This window comes from Mustela nivalis (genome assembly GCF_964662115.1).
Source record: "Mustela nivalis genome assembly, chromosome: 4".
Taxonomy (NCBI): domain Eukaryota; kingdom Metazoa; phylum Chordata; class Mammalia; order Carnivora; family Mustelidae; genus Mustela; species Mustela nivalis.
This window is the reverse complement of record NC_139023.1, coordinates 112265022-112285080: the sequence shown is the minus strand read 5'-3', so window position 1 is coordinate 112285080 and position 20059 is coordinate 112265022. Positions and strand designations below refer to the sequence as shown.

The window sequence follows — 20059 nt, the reverse complement described above, 5'->3', positions numbered from 1 at the left end:
AAACAATATTGAATGTTTATAGCTATTCACCTAATGGAAAATTACAGAAAACTAGAAGATTTCCAAAGAGTATCTGTGTTTAATCAAGCACTAGAGATAAGGAATGTAAGTATTTGGGGGTTTTTGTGCAACTATTTCATTTACCAAAATATTCAAGCAGGCTGTCCTGATTCCTCCAATGAAAATTAAGTTTCCCTTTCTTTAAACCACTTTAACATTTCAAAATTTTGCATGGTGCTTACCATAATGTGTTTTATGTTATAGCAAGTAGTACTTGACTTACCTCCACTACTGAGTTGTAAGCAGCTTGAGGGAAGGAACCCAAGTCTTACCTTTATGTTCCTTACTGATCCCTTTAGGATCTTCAGATTAATGTATAATGATTGCGGGTAAAATGGAATTCAAAGAAAGATTCCTGTAATTATATTGTGGAAATGAAACAAAGTCTTGAGTTATCTCAGCAATGAGAAATCCATCAAGGCTACTGGCATCTCAGCTCTATTATAAGGACACAGGTGTTAAGCATTAGCAGCTACCATCATCCATTAATCACCACAGCATTCTGGTATCTCTATTTTAGGAACTAGACATTGATAATATTGGAGGTAGATGCCATTTTGGAATTCTTTGCCTTTCTCATAAATGGAGGCTGGAATATGATGACATAAAGCTTCCGGTGTACTTTTGCCCTCTGTTTAACCTGCTAGAAGCACTCAGTTGGCATGGAATCCACTGTTAATAAGTTAATGGCCCATAATGTAGCTCCTTTTTAAAAAAATATTTTATTTATTTATTTGACAGACAGAGATCACAAGGAGGCAGAAAGACAGGCAGAGAGAAAGGAGGAAGCAGGCTCCCCACTGAGCAGAGAGCCCGATGCAGGGCTCAATCCCAGGACCCTGGGATCATGACCTGAGCCGAAGGCAGAGGCTTAACCCACTGAGCCACCCAGGCACCCCCACAATGTAGCTCCTTATCCAAACATGACTTCAAGAGCAAAGACTAGTTGCAATTTTTAAATAATGTCCCTCACCTAGTCAGATGGATTGAAAATTTCAAACCTTCAATTGTTATTCTGTTGGAGAGTGATGTTAGGTTTTATTGATGAGTATTTTCTAGATAGTTTTAATCTAATAGTTAAAAACTATCCAAAAGACAATGATTGTATATTTTAGTTGTTGGAGAAAAAAAGAAAAACCAGGGATATTTTTAAAAGCTAAAATAGTTTGGGTTATTATGCAACATTTCATTGATATTGCTGCAGGCTATAATCATACTATTTTAATGGTTCTCCTTTTAAAAATGAATTCATAATGCTTTGTAACATTAGAATTATTAGAAACATGTATATAATGGCAATGATGATGTTAATATACATTTAAATAGAGCTTTACAGTTCACAAAGCAGTAACAGCAATGCTAGAACACTTTGCTAACAGCAAAGCAATATGTCCCCAACTGGGAAGGTCCCTTGAGAGCTATAGAAGTCCAAGGGGATCCAGAAGTCCAGAGTGGCTGTTTGAAAGAAGAGAATAGCAAAAAACCAAAGTAGGTTGTTAGAGGAAGCTTCAGGGTCACTGCTATCTCTCCGTTACTATAGGTTTAGACTCAAGAGGCTAAAAGCAAATATGAAAGTTAGTGATTAAGGGTAACAGAATATGCCACCCCAAAATATGCTGCTTTGGTATATTGATGATTTTGAGCTGGAAGCACTTGAAAAACAGCAAATGCAGGGAGAGGTTTTCTCTAAATAACTCTTATTGACCTAAACACAAATCCTCTAAAAGGACCTCAAGTGTCATAAATCCCCTCCCTGGGAGTTTCATCAACAGGGAATGACCCTCATCCCAGGAGAAGAGACTAGAAGTGAGGCACACATTCAGACAAACTTTGTTACAAAATACCACAACTCCCATGTATTCTACCAAAGGCCATTCATCTTTCATAAATATGATTTACTCTCCCCTAGGAGGCCTACTTCCCTCATCCCTTAACTTTCCAAACTAGATGGCTTTTAATCGGGAATTTTAAAGCCACTTCTTTGAATTACTCATTTTTCCCAGGGTATCTCACATGTATACATGGGACATACATGTTGATAAAAATTTTACATATGATTACAGATAGAGGAAGTAGTATCAGCAGCATGAGGGAATAGGAGGTCCTCTCACAGAACAACAATTTGACAGCCATCCATGAACAAAATACCTTTTGTGAGAACTTAAGAATCCTAGTTGTGAAATCCAGGCAGAATCTAAGACTGAATAAGAGTGTTTTCAAGAGGCGCATCAGTCACTCAGTCACTTAAGCATCCAACTGCTGATTTCAACACAGGTCATGATCTCAGGGTCTTGAAATCAAGCCCCACATCGGGTTCCATACAGGGCATTGAACCTGCTTAAGAGTCTCTCTCTCCCTCTCATTCTACTCCTCCTTCCCCCTTTCTCTCTCTCTCTCTCTCTCTTAAAAAAAAAAAGAATGATTTTAAGAGCAGGCTATATCTCAGTGCTTGGTCAACCATCGGTTGTCCTATCTACATTCCTGCTGAAAGCAGCCTATACCCTGAAGACTTGATTCTGAGGCTACAAATGTACAAAAGAATTATGCCTATTCTTTCCACTTCCGTTCAACATAGTGCCAGAAGTCCCAGACAGAGCAATTAGACAGGAAAAAGAAATAAAAATATCCAAATCAGAAAGGAAGAAATCAAATTATCTCTCTTTGCAGATGATAAGATCATATATGCAGAAAATCTTAAAGACTAAACAAACAAACCAAAAAAAAAAAACCCTTCTAGAACTGATAAGTAAACTCAGTTAAGTTGCAGAGGACAAAATCAGCATACAAAAATCAGTAGCATTGCTATACACAAACAATGAACTCTCTGAAAAGAAATTTTTCTCTTTCCCCTCATCAGATTTACCAGGAAATTTCTTTCTCCTCAAATAAATAAACAAACTAGCTAACAAATGGGATATTTGATTTAATTTTAGTTCTGTTTATTTTTATGAATTCATTAAATTCTATATTTATAGATAATATTTTTTAAAGATCTATTTATCTGAGATAGAGGAAAAAGAGAATGTGTGCACTGGAGTGGGGCAAAGGGATAGAGGGAGAAAATCCCCAAGCAGACTTCCCGATGGTCAGGGAGCACTATGTAGCCCTGAATTCATGACCCCTGAGATCACCACCTGAGCTGAAACCAAGAATTGGGCACTCAACCAACTGAACCACCTGGCTCCCCTATATAATATTTTTTAATTAATTTTATTAAGATTGCTTTTTATTTTTGATACCTTTGTAGTTTAGGGGAAGAAGTCACACTTGTAAATAAAAGACAATCATTAAAAGGTAAACAACTCAGAATGAAGTTATGTTCCCTAAATAATGATAGAGAAGATTGTATAATTCTTTGTTCTTCATTGCAATGCCCACCAAAAGGTGGGCAAAATATGCAAAATTGCCATAGACCACACTTGGCAACAGATTACCTCAGAATAACAGAAGTTAGGACATGTATCTTGCCAACAGGGTAGTGTTGATTATTTTTCTTCAGTGTGACTTGGACTTGCAGCATTCATTTGGAACATAGGTAACATTCAAGGAGATCATACCTATATTGTGTGGGTACAGAAGCCTACCTAGCTTAGAAGCCTAGTAACCTAAAGGAGCCAGTATCTCTTGTAACAACTTCAAAAGTAAGAGACACCTGGGTAGCTCAGTGGGTTAAGCCTCTGCCTTCACCTCAGGTCATGATCTCAGGCCTCCTGGGATGGAGCCCCACATTGAGCTCTCTGCTCAGCAAGGAGGCTGCTTCCTCCTCTCTCTCCGCCTGTCTCTCTGCTTACTTGTGATTTCTCTTTCTGTCAAATAAATGAATAAAATCTTAAGAGGAAAAAAAAAAAAAAAGCTTTACTTCCAGGTCCCCAAAGACAGCGGTCTAATTACAGGAATGACTACACTCAGAGAAGCTCAAAGACATGGCTTCTTTCCATACATTTATTGTTTTCCCAGTCCAGGTGACATTTACCACTCAGGGGTCATTTTACAATAAACTATGTTGCCTGGAAACATATTTAACATTCTAACTTTATCACATTTCCATAAGAGAGCTATAAATTAACCAAATGCCAAATTCTCAAAAAATAGATATTTAAAAAGATAGGTCCTATGACCTTTTATCCAATTAAATATACACAACTGTAATATGTCTTACCCTAACTGTATAACTTAAAATTCCAAACTTAAATCCTATTTTCTTCTTTTGTTTTCCATATTTTACAGGTAAAATATGGAAATTATGCTTTTGTGTGGGATGCAGCCGTGTTGGAATACGTGGCTATCAATGACCCAGATTGCTCATTTTACACCATCGGGAACACGGTTGCTGATCGAGGATATGGAATCGCACTGCAACATGGCAGTCCTTACAGGGATGTTTTTTCACAAAGGTAAGATTTGTGTGTGCTCCAAATAAGGAGAGACAAAAAAAAAAACAGAAAAAGAAAAGCCCTTGGTTATGCATGTAGTTTTTATTATATTTTATTTTCTTTGTTTAGAAAAGCATAGTAAAAAACAATAAAAGATTATAAATGTTATTTAGTAAGACATTCAATTCCTAACGCATGTACTGAAATATTGTTTTTCCATAAAAAGGGAAAAATAGTGCTATATAAACTGGTTTTACTTTTTAAAAATTGATATACAAAAGGAAGTAGTATGTTAATAATTTCTTTAGAACTTAATTAGCAGTTTACTTTCTGAATTTTAAATATCATAGAAAAATTAGTTCATTTCAAGAACATCAAAGCATAAAATAAACTGCAGGTCCAAGTCAAAGTTCTGATGTACTAAGGCACATAATGATAGGAATGTTTTCTTCTGAATTTTGCAAAGAAAAAGGATAAGAATTTTAGAGTCCTGGGGCACCTGGGTGGCTCAGTGGGCTAAGCCTCTGCCTTGGGCTCAGGTTGTGATCCCAGGGTCCTGAGATCAAGCCATGCATCAGGCTCTGTTCAGCAGGAAACCTGCTTCCCCACTCTCTCTGCCTGCCTCTCTGCCTACTTGTGATCTCTCTCTCTGTGTCAAATAAATAGATAAATAATCTTAAAAAAAAAAAGAGTTTTAAAGTTTTTCATGTAGTGTCAAAGTACGTGAGACTTTGTCATGGAATTAAGGGGATGGTTTATTAAGAAATTACACCCCTCCCAAATGAGAATTTTCTTATATGATTTTTTTAAGAAAAAAAAGGTTTTGAAATGTACACTTTAGATAAACAATGTATATGAAATACTTGGGCTGGGGCACCGGGGTATCTCACTGGGTTAAGGCCTCTGCCTTCGGCTCAGGTCATGGTCCCAGAGTCCTGGGATCGAGTCCCGCATTGGGCTCTCTGCTCAGTGGGAAGTCTGCTTCCTCTTCTCTCTCTGCCTGACTCTCTGCCTACTTGTGATCTCTGTCTGTCAAAAATATAAACAAAAAATCTTTTAAAAAATTAAAATAAATAAATAAATAAATATAAAAAAAACAAAAACAAAAGAAAAACTTGGGTCTGCGAGGCACTCCCAAAGATCACTGCATTTCATTCTATCTACTACCAAACAAGTGTGGGCCTAATGGAGAGTAGTATCTTTCAGGCAAGAGTATATTTCATTTCACAGTGATAATGTATGTTGTTTATTTTCTAGAAATTTTTCTATCTATTTTCTAAAAGCTAATGCCAGATCAAGAGGTCAGTACCAGGTAACAGTAAGCCCCAAATTTCAAACTATTTGAGTTGCATTCCTCCAAATTTTAAGACAGCAAAAAGTTAGGTATTTTCTGTTAAACAAAACAAAAATAAAAACAAACAAAAAACAAACACCTAAATTCTGGACTACATCCAGAATTTATGTTAAAACTCTTCCAGAGCTAGCAAAAAAATCTTAGGCCTCTCTGCTTGTCTGCAGAAGTAGAAGTTAGATTAACCCCAAAATCTTATATTAGTTGGCCTTTCTGTGTAGCAAATAACCCCAAAACATCCATGCCTTTTTTGCATTCGTGAAGTGTACGTAGGGCTGTGACTTGGCGAAGTTGTGCAGCAAGCTGCAGGTCACCTACGGGTCTTCCTGGGCCGCTTCTCATTCCAGGGCCAGGCTGGAAAAGCGGCCCTGAGACAAGCTGTCCTCAAGGCAGTGAGAAGTTACAGAAGGGGCTGCCAGAAGCCTGCAGTGTTTCTTGTGCTTCTGGCATGGATGTGACATATGTCACATCTGCCCACAAACCACTAATGAAAGGGAGTCTCATGGTCAAGCCCAAATCGATAGAGCGAGGAACTGTAATGCACATAAAGGGAAGAAGGGAGCAAATAATTATGAACGATAATACAATTTACCAGTGGTCCCTTATGAATCTAAAAAATCTAAAAATGACCAAAATAGGGGTGCCTTGGTGGCTCAGTTGGTTAAGCATCTGCCTTCAGCTCAGGTCATGATCTGTCCTGGGATGAAGCTCCCTCCTCAGCTTCATCCCTCCTCAGTGGGGAGCCTGCTTCTCCCTCTGCCTGCCACTCCCCCAGCTTGGGCTTGCGTTCTCTCTCTTTGATGAATAAATACATAAAGTCTTAAAATAAATAAATAAAATTTAAAAATCTAAAATGACAAAAAATGAAACAAGCATAAATTGGGAAGTAAAGTATCATTTAAAACACACTTATTGAGGAGTATGTTCTAAGGAACAAACTGGAAAATCAGTTATGCCTGAAAGAATTTACCTGGTAGTAATTTACCTGGAAGACACTTGCAGTCTAGTTGCAGATATGTGGCCCATGCACATGAAACAATGAATAATGCAGACATTTCTATAAATGTGTGCTGATATTTATGTATATACAAAATCAGTATGATTTATTTATATTGGGTTAAATTGTGTAGTTGAGATATTAAAAGAATTGAATACTGAATGGAATAAGGAGTTAAAGGAAACATGAATGAAAGCTCTCCAGAGAAGGTGAGCCCTGAATTTGATCTTGAAGGATGAGTAGAGAATAGTCAAGCTGAAAGGATAAAAGAGATAAATCTTGGAGAAATGATGAAGACGGCAGGATTGAAGTTGGAGAAAGCAGAACACGTCGAAGAGCAATAAGGGTAGCAAGCTAATTTGAGGGGAAATTTAAAGTTTGGGAATCATACAGTAAGCTACCAATACCTGTGAGGGCTTATTTCCATTCTGGAGCCCAGGAGTAAAATTAGAAGACAGTATTTAAGGGAGGGTTAATCTAGCTTTGAGAAGAAGGATGGATTAGGATTGGCAAAGACTAGAGCAAACCCAGAAGCATAAGAGAAGGAAGACTGAGTTCAGAACTAGGCAATGGGGAATGAGAAGGAAGGAACAGACAGAGGAGACACTTCTAGACAAAGAAGCACAGCATTGATTTCATTAACTTAGAGGTTGGGTGGAAAGCATAATAGAATGAAGAGGATGTCAAGGTCCATGGAGAAAGACCAGCAGAAAAGTCTAATGGATACTGAACATGAACCATGTTGTTGAAAAAAAGATTCTTTATTGCTTAGTTGTGGTTAATTGGGTTTTGCTTCACTACAGATTTTTGTTGTTTCCAGACCTGATTTCTAGATCTTATATGCAAAAGAAGAACCCAATAAAATCAATATGCAGATGTAATAGCAATTAAAGAAACGTTTAATAAATCACATGAAGTGTTCCCTGTGGTGCTCTACCTAAGAGAGATTTTAATTCTGAGGAAGTCCACTCCAGTGAACTGCTGAAAAATAATATTAAACATTGAGCATTCTTTTTCCTTTGATTTGCATTATGGAGACAGACGATTTAAATTGTCCCTCTCTGTGGAGTTCCTTAATAATGACATCTACATCCTGGTTCCCTGGACACCTGGAAGAAGAGAGATCCAGGAAAGAGACGTGATCTGGCAATTGTTGATACACAACTCATCTTGTTTCACACGAGTGCCGCAGTCATTACCCAGACTCTCCTCCTGAATTCAGAAAATATCTGCTTTCATTTTCCTGTGCTATAGCTATTAGGGAAAAGAGATCTCTTTTTTATTAACTGATCTTAAAAAATTATACAGACCATAAAATTTAATCATTGTAGTACACCTTAGAAATTACTATAAATAACTTTAATACATCAACTAATCCTAGGCCCTTGATTACACTAGATCACCGATTGCTACTGTAATTGCATTTGATGAAAATGAAAGTATTCAGGGTGATTTTTTAAATTAGAGATTTTATTTATTTATTTAGAGAGAGCAGGAACAGGGGGAATAGCAGAGGGAGAGAGAGAATCTCAAGCAGACTCTGTGATAAGTATAGTCCAGTGCCTGACTCAGTCTCACAATCCAGAGATCATGACCTGAGCCAAAACGAAGAGTCAGACACCTAACCGACTGAGCCACCCAGGTGCCCCCATGGGATTTTTATGTAGTAATCACTAATTATTTCTCAGGTGACTATTTATCTATACCACAACTTAAAAGACATTAAAGTATTTAAATATGTAATAAATATTAATACATAAAGTAAATGTTATGTGTGGATATAGTAGCTATCTGCCCAGTATCTTATATGCTTGTATACTTTAATGACACTCCAAAACAATTATATGAAATGTTGTACATTTGCCTATTATGCACTTGCATATTAGAGCACAACTATTATACTACAAATGTATACACTGAGTAGAGGGCCTGAGCTTTGGCAAGCATTAGGTTAGGCATCAGAAACATGGGCTGTAGGGATATATTCACTTTTACACTTCTGCACACAGGGATGACTTTTAAAGACTAGTAAGTGCTATAGTATATATAATCATAGATTTGGATGGACGAATTTTGTTTCTTTGGTCTGCGTAAATACTAGGTAACTTGGCAGCAGAAGTTAAAGTATTTCTACAATCTCGTCCGATAGGTCAGAGTTCTACTGTGGTGAGTAATGTTTGCAGTGAATTCTCCAGCACGGTTCATTAAATGTTTAAGTGGCCCTTGTCTTTTAATAGTTCTTTGTTTTCAAAAATTATTTAGCCAAAATTGTTACATTAAAAACATTTAAGAGTAGAAGAGAGCTGAATTTTTCAGTGATATCATTATGCGTTTTTAAAATTTTTTAATTTTTTTTATAAACATATAATGTATTATTAGCCCCAGGGGTACAGGTCTGTGAATCACCAGGTTTACACACTTTACAGCACTCACCATAGCACATACCCTCCCTAATGTCCATAACCTCACCACCCTATCCCTACCCCCCTTCCCCTGGCCCCCCTCAGTTTGTTTTGTGACATTAAGAGTCTCTTATGGTTTGTCTCCCCCCAATCTTGTTTCATTTATTCTTTTCCTACCCCCCACACTCCCCATGTTGCATCTCCACTTCCTCATACCAGGGAGATCATATGATAGTTGTCTTTCTCCAGTTGACTTATTCCAGTAACCTCATTATGCTTTTAATAAAATAAACTCCTGTGTTGATTTTAGAATCTTAACTATTCATAAAACTAAAAATGTGATTAAAAAAATATTTATTGAGCATTCTTAAATCTTAGTGGATATCAAGGAATAATTAATTCATGAGTTTAAATTTATACTTCATCAATAAAAACATCCCTTTTTGCTTATTGGCTTCTGTCCTTAAACTTCAAGAATGAACCACCTAGTCACAAAAACAAGGGCATACTTCAAACTGAATGGATTCATGTTGGATTCATGATATTGGTACAGTTGCAAAAATAGTATTTCAATTTAGTCACGGATTTTCAGAATTTTTAAAAATGGAATGATCAGTACTTCCCTTACTATCAGGGATAGAACTAGTCCAAAGGGATAAATTACTTAGAATCATAAAAAAACAATAAAAGTGGAAAATTTTCAAGAGTTCACTCCATGTTGTTTTCTCATCATCATGCACCCTGTCTTCTCACAGCTTTCTTTTAAAGGCATATATGAATCATATTAAACAGACTATATTGGGTGCCTGGATGGCTTAGTTGGTTGATCATCTGCCTTTGGCTCATGTCATGATCTCAGAGCCCTAGGATCAAGTCCCAGGAGGGGCTCCCAGCTTGGCATGGAGTCTGTTTCTCCCTCTACCCCTACCCACCCACATTCATGCTCTCTCTCACACTTGCTCTCCCCTTCTCTTTCTCTCAAAAATAAATAAATAAAATCTTTTTTTTTTAAAGACTATATCATGTTTACTGTGTGCCCGATTTTGAGTTCTTACATTTGATAGTCTATGAGGGAGGTCCTATTTTTACCCTCATTTTATAGACAAAGAAACTGAGGCACAATGAGGCAATTTGTCCCCGTTCACAAAGCTACTGAGTATTAGAGCTGAGACTCAAATCCAGACAGTATGGTTCCAAAAATTGTCATACACTTTTAACAATCTGTATTTCAAATAAATACTTGGGGATTGCCCTTCTCTCTCTCTCTCTCCCCCTCCCACTCCCTCTTAGGGGCACAGAATAGAATTCATCGTAATCCTTGACATATGAAATACTTTCATTTTTGGTCCACAAATGAATACTTTTATTTTATTACTTTTAAATTCCTTGAATATAGTCTGTTCTGTTGTTGTTTCTTCCCTTTGCATGGTTAACTGTTAGAATACCTATGTTCTACTTTGTTTTTGAATTTCCAAGGCCTTAATTTCCAGAATAACCTGGATGGGCCAGGCATGCGTTTTTTGTTGTTTTTTTGTTTTTAATTGAAGTATAGTTTAGTTGACATATAATATTATATTAGTTTCAGATATATTAATAAGGATTTAGTGTTTATTTACATTATAAAATGCTTACCACAGTGAGTATAATTACCATCTGTCACCATACAGTTATTACAATATTATTCACTATATTTCCTATGCTATTACATTTATATCCCCATGACTTATTTATTTTATATCTGAAAGATTGTGCCTTTCTATCCCCTCTACCTATTTGTCCCATCCCTCCACCTACCTCCCCTCTAATAATCACCAATTCTGTGTATTTATGCATCTGTTTCTGTTTCTGTTTCTGATTCCACATATAAGTGAAGGCATATGGCATTTTTCTCTCTCTGTCTGACTTCCCTTTCTTTGATTAATACCCTCTAGGTCCATCCATGTTGTCACAAATGGCAAGATTTCATTCATTTTTATGGCTGGGTAATATCCCATTATATAAATGCTCCATCTTTACCTTTTCATCTGTCAGTGGACACTTACGTTGCTTCCACATCTTGGCTATTTTAAATAATGCTGTAATGAACATAGGGGTGTGTTTTTGAATTAATGGTTTCGGTTTATTTGGTTTAATATCCAGAAGTGGAATTGCTAGGTTATAGGGTATTTCTATTTTTAATTTTTTGAGGATTCCCCATGCTGTTTTCCATAGTGGCTGCACTAACTTACATTCCCACCAACAGTGCATGAGAATTCCCTTTTCTCCACATCCTCTCTGGCATTTGTTATTTCTTGACATTTTGCTACTGGCCTCTCTGATAGGTGTGAAGTGATATTTCATTGTGGTTTTGGTTTGCATTTTCCCTGATGATGAGTGATGTTGAGCACCTATTCTTATCCGTTGGCCATCTGTATGTCTTTTTTTTTTTTTTTTAAGGTTCTATTTATCCATTTGACAGGCAGAGATCACAAGTAGGCAGAGAAGCAGGCAGAGAGACAGAGGTGGAAGCAGGCTCCATGCTGAGTAGAGAGCTCCACGCGGGCCTCGATCCCAGGACCCTGGGATCATGACCCAAGCTGAAGGCAGAGGCTTTAACCCACTGAGCCACCCAGGCACCCCATGTATGTCTTCTTTAAAACAAAAAGTTTCTGTTCAGGTTCTCAGCCTATTTTTTAATCAAATTGTTTGGTGTTGAGTTGTATGGGTTCTTTGCATATTTTCAATATTCACCCCTTATCAGCTCTATCATTGGCAAGTATCTTTTCCCATTTAGTAGACTGCCTTTTTGTTTTGTTGATAATTTCCTCCACTGCAAAGTCTTTTAGTTTACTATAGTTCCAATTGTTTATTTTCACTTTTGTTGCCCTTGCTTGAGGAGACATTAAAAAAAAAAATTGCTAAGAGTGATGTCCAAGAGTTTACTGCCTATGTTTTTCTTTCAGGATTTTTGTGAGTTCTCACATTTAAGTTTCTAATCCATTTTGAGTTTATTTTTGTTTATGGTATGAGAAAATGGTCAAGTTTCATTGTTATGCATGTAGCTGTCCAGTGTTCCTGCACCATTTATTGCCCCGGGGGTGTGGGGGGAAACGTAGCCTTCTTTTCCCCTCTCTTCCTTCTGTGTGAAACCTACCCCAACAAATGCAGTCCAAAATGCTTCCATACTTATGGAACACGGCTGTTCTCCTTTGGTTCTGCAGATATGCTCTTCCCCTCAGCCACACCCAAGCTCTAGCAGAGCTCAGCCGTTAACTCAGCAATGTTTGCTATAAGCTTCAGATGATGAAGCGTTTTACCCCGAATTATGTATTGTACCTCAATAGCTAATGCTTTAAATGGCTACTGACATGCATCCGTAAGTTAAGTCTTTGGATGTGGTTACATTGTTTGTCCTTAAAAGAAAGAAAACTTTTCTGCTGATTAAAAAAAAAAATGTATATTCCCATTGTATATGCTTTCCCCTTTTGTTGTAGATTAATTGACCAGACAAGCACAGGCACTGTTCTGTATGTCTATTTGAGTGCCAGCACCATACTGTTTTGATTACTATAGGCCTACAGTATAGTTTGAGATCTGGACATGTGATACCTCCAGGCTCGTTCTTTTTTCTCAAGACTGGTTTGGCTATTTGGGGTTTTTGCAATGCCTTACAAGTTTTAGGATTATTTGTTCTGTGAAAAATGCTCTCAGCATTTTGGTAGAGTTTACATCAAATCTATACGCTCTTTTGGGTATAGTATGAATATTTTATCAATATTAATTTTTCAATCCATGTTCGTGGTGTATCTTTGTGTATGTGCAATCTTTAGTCTTCGATTTCTTTCATCAATGTCTTACAGTTTTCAGAGTATAGGTCTTTCACCTCCTTGGTTAAATTTATTTCTAGGTATTTTACTCTTCTTGATGCAATTGTAAATATAATTGTTTTTCTTAATTTTTTTTGCTAGTTCATTATTAGTGTATAGAAATGTGAAATATTTTTGTATGTTTATTTTGTATCCTCTGACTGCATTTACTAGTTCTAATCAGTTTTTTGGTGGAATCTTTAGGGTCTTCTGTAAATAGTTTTATGTCATCTGCTATACCAATTTGAAGGCTTCTTTTGTCTTTTCCTTGTCTGATTATTGTCTGGATTCAGAAAAAGCACGTGAGATCTTTTCCTCTATTTCTGTCTTCAGACTTCTTACAGTTTATTCTTGGGTCCTGCCTAATGTTGGTAAGCCCCTTGAGTTCAGATGTGCATCTCTACATCTCTAGTGGCTACCTCTGTGCCAGCACAGAGTAAGCATTCAATAAATATTTGATGAAAAAAGATCTACCCAACTTTTAGATCAAAGATCATCCCATTTACTTATATCCCAATAAATTAAATACCTATTCTTTGTGCTTGTTAGTAAAAAAAGAAAAAGTCTTCTATTTTCTCTTACATGACAATTTTTTCTTTCTTGGTTTCTCCCATTTTTTTTAATATCATGAATAATAAAAACTCAGAAAAAAAAAAAAAAAGAAAAACACAGCACATGTCTACCTTTCTTTCCAGCTCCCTGCTGTAAGAACTTTTATGTTTTCATGCCCAAAAGGAAGGTAGGAAAGATTCCTTTAACTTGAAAGCACAGAGCCCTAATCCTTTTATTTACCAATAAGAATGAAGTACTTTGAAACCACTTTCTTGCCTCTTCAGGAAGTGAAAGAAACGGATTGCCCAGTTAGCAGTTCCAAAATCAGTCAACAACTGGCTTGACCTCTGCTCTCAGTCAGCTGGAAGGAGCTCTCATGTAGATGCTTATAAACAGAAGTTAAATAATTGTTTTCTCTTTAGACATACAAAATACATGCAGTCCCTCCGCTCTGAGAACAGGAGTGACATTATTAAGATACTTATGTAAACATTAAGCAATATGAACTTATCCATTAAACTGGTTTGGATAATAAATGCTGGAAACATTTTGAGGAAAGGAAGTCATTGCTGAGTAGAATAGAAATATTTTCTCAGACTTGAGCTAGAAAGCTTCAAGGTAAGTAGAATTTGGGTATTGGTCCGGGTAAGGTGCTCAGGAAAACATGAGGAAGTCATCAAAACAAAAAGTTACCTTGTGTTGAAAGGACAATGAGAAGGAACTATGTGGCAGGTGAATACAGGTAGAGAAGCTAAAATTAAATGTGACCACGGTACTGATAGCTGCTACTTATTAGGTACCCACAGTGCTGAACATCTGAAATATTTCATGTAATATTTGCCACAAGTCTGTAAAGTGGTCACTTATTCATTGTGTTTTAAAAATTTAAGGAAACTGAGACTCAGAGCTAAGTATCTTACCAAAGTCACACAGTAATGACAAGTGGAGCTAGGACTCAAACCCAAATGGGGTTTGTGTTCTGACTCAGGACCCCACACCAGCTTTGCGAGACTCTGAGGAGAACATTGGACACAGGAACATTTGAGGAATCCAAGGTACTGGGTTAAACAAGACAGAATTTAATTGAGAAAAGCCATTACAAGGCCCTTGTGGTATTCTAACTGTGAAGCGGTGAGAATGTTCTCAATGAGATTGAGAAATTATTAGAAAAAAGGTACCATTTGAAGAGGGATAGAGAGGATTTGGTGGCAATCAGAGGATCCAGAAAGCTGTAGGGGAAAGGATGTTTATTCAAGTGCTCACAACAGCTTTCTCTTGCATTCTCCTTCCAACTCTCATTTTTTTTCCTTTTTGGTCATTTTTGCAAGTGTTGCATCAGCTCAATTTCACCTCCAGGGAGAAAAACAACTGGAAAATGATTTCTAGAAAAGTGGTGATGATCTTTTAAAAATGTAATTCATTGGGACGCCTGGGTGGCTCAGTTGATTAATCCACTGCCTTCGGCTCAGGTCATGATCCCAGAGTCCTGGGATCCAGTCCCACATGGGGCTCCTTGCTCGGCTGGGAGCCTGCTTTTCCCTCTGTCTTCTCTGCCTGCCTCTCCACCTGCATGTGTGCGCTCTCTCTCTCTCTCTCTCTCTGATAAAAAATAAATAAAATCTTTAAAAAAAATGTAATTCACTACCCAGGGGTTATTTATTTCAAATGATTTTTCAGCTTACAGATTTTTGTTCCATAGTTGCTCAAATTACATTAATGTATCCCTAGTGGTATTCTGTCTCACACATCAGATACTATTTTTTAAAATAAATAAGTAAATAAATTTTAGAAAGCACACACGCACACACACACACACCACTGAAATCTTTTGGTTTTCTGTTCTGGATCAAGAAAACAAGATAGTTTAGATGGTCATGTTTATATAAAATAGTAAAGAAAAAATGTTTCAGGACTTGAAAAAGAAAGCAAGAGGACATGAAAGATTCACTTTCAAATAGAGACTGGAGTAAAATAAAATAATATATATTTGTATATATATTTTTATTTAATTTTTTTAAAGATTTTATTTATTTGACAGAGAAAGAAAGATGACCAGTAGGCAGAGAGTCAGGTGGGGGCAGAGAGAGGGGGAAGCAGGCTCCCCGCTGAACAGAGAGCCCAATGCGGGACTCGATTCCAGGACCCTGGGATCATGACCTGAGCCAAAGGCAGTGGCCTAATCCACTGAGCCACCCAGGTGCCCCTATATTTTTTTTTTAAGGTTTTATTTATTTGACAGAGAGAGATCAAAAGTGGACAGAGAGGCAAGCAGAGAGAGAGGGGGAAGCAGGCTCCATGCAGAGCAGATGTGGGACTCAATCCCAGGACCCTGAGATCATGACCCAAGCAAAAGGCAGAGGCTCAACCCACTGAGCCACCCAGGTGCCCTGCCCCTATATTTTTATTTAAAATAACATTCTTAACCTATAAAGTGTTAAAGGAAATTATTTTCTTTTTTCATATCATATGCATATATTAAATAAGGATTAGCTTTTGGAAGCCATTAAGTAATATATCATTCCTATTTCAGAGTGGTTCCTTTTAAAACGTTTGTTTTAAAATTCTAATTTTAGAATTTTGAATTTAGGGAACTATGACAAAAGAGAAAAAAAAAATGAAGTAGCTTATTAGTCAGTCATTTTTCTGTTTCCTGAATCCTCATGAAGCTTTCCTTATGCCTAATATTCTATGGATTTTACCCATCACCCTGACTGCTGCTTCTGATGGAGAACCTACATAATTTGCATTTGTTTCAGCATTCGGCCTAATTAAATGGGAGTATAAGTACAATTGGTGATATTTTAAATATTTCAAAAATATTTATCAAATAGCACTATATGATTGGATTTGAGATTAGTTCTATTAATCTTGTAAAGCAGTAGCCAAATTTTACGAAAATTGCCAGGCTTTGCTGTCAAGGGGCAGACAGCATTCTCAATGCCGATACAATCCCAACCATCAGACAATGCAACCCCATGGAGCAGATTTCAAAGTGTTACAAGATTCTGTTTTCCTTGCACTTGCATCACACAGCATTTGGGGAATGCTTCATCCAAGGTACAAGAGTACCTTTTATAAACAAACATCTTTATTAGATTTTCTGGAAAAAAGTACTGAGGTACAGAGAAGATAAATGACTAGTGCGAAGTGCAGAGCAGTATTTCAGCTGAGTAATGAGCCCATGACATTAGACCAAGCCGCTTGGCAAGAAGTTGGATCGGCCTTTCATTATTTTACAAGATTTGGGCTGTTCTAGAGCTTAGTAAGTATGATTTCATTCAAAAAGTGGTTGTTTTACAAAAAAAATGGTTATGATAGTGGTATAAAGTAGGTGTGACTGAAGGCTGAGTTTTTCTTTTTTTTTTTTTTTTTAAGATTTTATTTATTTGTCAGAGAGAGAGAGGGAAAGAGAGCGAGCACAGGCAGACAGAGAGGCAGGCAGAGGCAGAGGGAGAAGCAGGCTCCCTGCTGAGCAAGGAGCCGGATGTGGGACTCAATCCCAGGACGCTGGGGTCATGACCTGAGCCGAAGGCAGCTGCTTAACCAACTGAGCCACCCAGGCGTCCCTAAAGGCTGAGTTTTTAACAAAACTTTTCAGAGCTTAAAACTGCAAGTGTGCATTGCACTTGAAAATACACATGTGCACACACACACATGCCTGAGAGTCAATTATAAGCTTCTCTCAAAAATACTATAAACCTGGTGATTCACAGACCTGTACCCCTGGGGATAAAGATATATGTTTATAAAAAATAAAAAATTTTAAAAAAATACTATAGAACTCTATTCTAATTCTATTTTACTTAAATCGCATTTTTCTATCCAAAACACTCATCTTTACTCATGGGACTTAGCCCAACCTGCTTTTTAAAGGGAAAATTTGATGGCTTTGAGGATAATCAGAGAATGTGGCTCTTTTTTAATAGACTCTTAAAATACTGTAAGAAGGGTAACAGCATGGGAATAAGCACTGGGCTTGCATGGTAATTATGTTGATAGAGGGAACAACCATAGACGATGAGACAAGAATGTGACTTTGGCATGCATTTAGATGAATTCCCTAATTTTACAAATGTAAAACCGAGAAGGGAAGTGGGGTCCCCTGCCCAGAGTTTAAACTTAGGTCAAAAAACAAACAACTTGGGTCAGAACACGCTCTGGGGATCTCAAATCCAGGTTCCCAGTCCAGGGTTCCTCCTGTCCTGCCATTCTCTTTGTTTAAAAAAATCAATTTTGTATCCCTAGAATTTACTAGTAAAATAAATTTTTCAGAAGCGTAGTTATGTCTACTATATAGGAACAGGAGTATCAGCAAATAATGTTTGACAGGGTCATAAACGTAAATAGAACATCTGTTTAAAAATTTTTATTACTTTATAGACATACAGAAAAAGTAACACAAAAAATGGATAAGGTGCTGTGGATTGTGTTATCCCTAAACTTAGAGAGAAATTGTCCTGTAGCTTAAAATAATAGTTAATAATCACTGAAGACTTCCTATGTGCCAGGTACTGTTCCAAGTGCCCTCACCGTGTTAAGTCATTTAATCTTCACAATAAACTTATGAGGTGAATACTATGAATAGTCACACTTTACAGAGGAGGAAACTGAGTCAAGGAAATATTTTCAGGTTTCAAGTTCATAAAGCTAATAAGTAGTAGAGCCAGGTTTGAACCCATGCTGTCCAACACAATGCCACCAGAGATCCTAATACCGTAGGTCTAAGCACATGCGCCTGCGTGCACCGGAATAATAAGCATCCAAATAGTCTTCATGCCTGTGGAAGCAGCCACCTTCTTGCACACTAAAATGCCTACGGGTGATTTCCAGAGATTAAACAGCATGCCAACAGCAAAAGTCCTCCTTGAGGGGGGGAAGATCCACTTGAAACTGAAGCTGTCTTGTCAGCTGATCAGAAGGAAACCATAAAAGTATTAAAAATAGAAGGCTATGAAGGATACTATAGTTATTTTCCCTCTCTTATCTTCTTTTGTCACAAACGGCTTAAGACTCTACTAGGCCAAAACTTCAATTCTTCCTTCATAGAAGTTTGTCATTCTACATGACTTTTTGTTTGGTGAGCTCCGTAATCACCTCTTACTATCCCATTGCACAGTTCTTTGAGCAGCTCAAAAAACTAACATCGTAATTGGTCAGATTGTCTATTCACATATCAAATGTTTTAATATGAAATAGAAATGACTATTTCTAAAACTAAAGTATGGCTAAATTTAAAAAACATGATTTCCATATGGAATGACATTTATAAGTTCATGTAGTCCAAAATGACAAATCTAATGGAGGCACTAATGATTTTTATCTTAATGAACACAATTTCCTGCTTTAGCACCAACTTCAAAAAGAGTTAGATAGATATACCTCAAAGTGTACATTCTTTTCCTTAATAATCCATTTTATAACTATCATTGTATGAAGCTATTTATGTTTGAAATAATGTTAATAACTACTGAAAATCATTGAAATCCAACATTTTTATTTTATATATAACTGATCTCAGTGTATGTATATAAAAATTATGCCTTCGTGATATTCTTTTCTTTTAATTTATTTTTTATTTATTTTCGACATAACAGTATTCATTATTTTTTCACCACACACAGTGTTCCATGCAATCCGTGCCCTCTCTAATACCCACCACCTGGTACCCCAACCTCCCATCCACCCGCCTGTTCAGACCCCTCAGATTGTTTTTCAGAGTCCATAGTCTCTCATGGTTCACCTCTCCTTCCAATGACTCACAAATCCCTTCTCCTCTCTAACTCCCCATGTCCTCCATGCTACATGATATTCTTTTTTTAAGATTTATTTATTCTTTTTAATTTAATTTAATTTAATTTAATTTTTTTCAGTGTTCCAAAATTCATTGTTTATGCACCACACCCAGTGCTCCCTGCAATATTCTTACCAATATTTCAGGGGTCAGACGTGGAGATAAGATGGGAGGAATCAGCAAACTGAAGAAAACATGATAGGCTTCCTGTTCTGATAAGGTTTTCTCTCTCTTTCCAAAATAATATTCTCTATAGGTACATTTTTGTTCTTAGGATTTTTATCAATTTTCTGGGGGCTTTTTTGCAGCAATTAACCAAGATAGCTCTAGCATTCCCCATAAAAATAAGCATGGTCCTTCTAAGCAAACTCTCATGGTCTTTGAATTTTACTAATATGAATTTCTTCTTTTCTATTTTTTCATCAACCAGAGAAATTTGTCAAACAAATTACCTCCCAACCAGAATGTATTCAGTAGAGTGGCAGTGAATACTTCTTTAAGATTGTTGAGATAGAAGAGCATAAAACCCGGGGTTCCTGAATATTAAGCTAAGCATTGTGGATTTAGGACATGGGAAGTCACTGAAGAATTTGGGAAGACAAGTCATAATCAGTAGTATGCTTTTTGGCCAGTCTGGAAGAATGTATACAATGAAGTAAAGGAGGAATTGACTAGAGGGGAGGCTACT

At 36.9% G+C, this 20059-nt stretch overlaps 1 protein-coding gene across 4 annotated transcripts in view; it reads left to right on the top strand.

Annotated features, from left to right (window-relative positions):
• GRID2 (glutamate ionotropic receptor delta type subunit 2) overlaps positions 1–20059 on the top strand; it is a 1513029-nt gene that overhangs the window by 1352119 nt on the left and 140851 nt on the right. For all 4 annotated transcript variants that reach the window (XM_082728077.1, XM_082728076.1, XM_082728074.1 and 1 more), the window contains one exon: positions 4288–4454. In XM_082728077.1, the coding sequence (XP_082584203.1) occupies positions 4288–4454 (167 nt within the window). The remainder of the gene's footprint in view (positions 1–4287; positions 4455–20059) is intronic.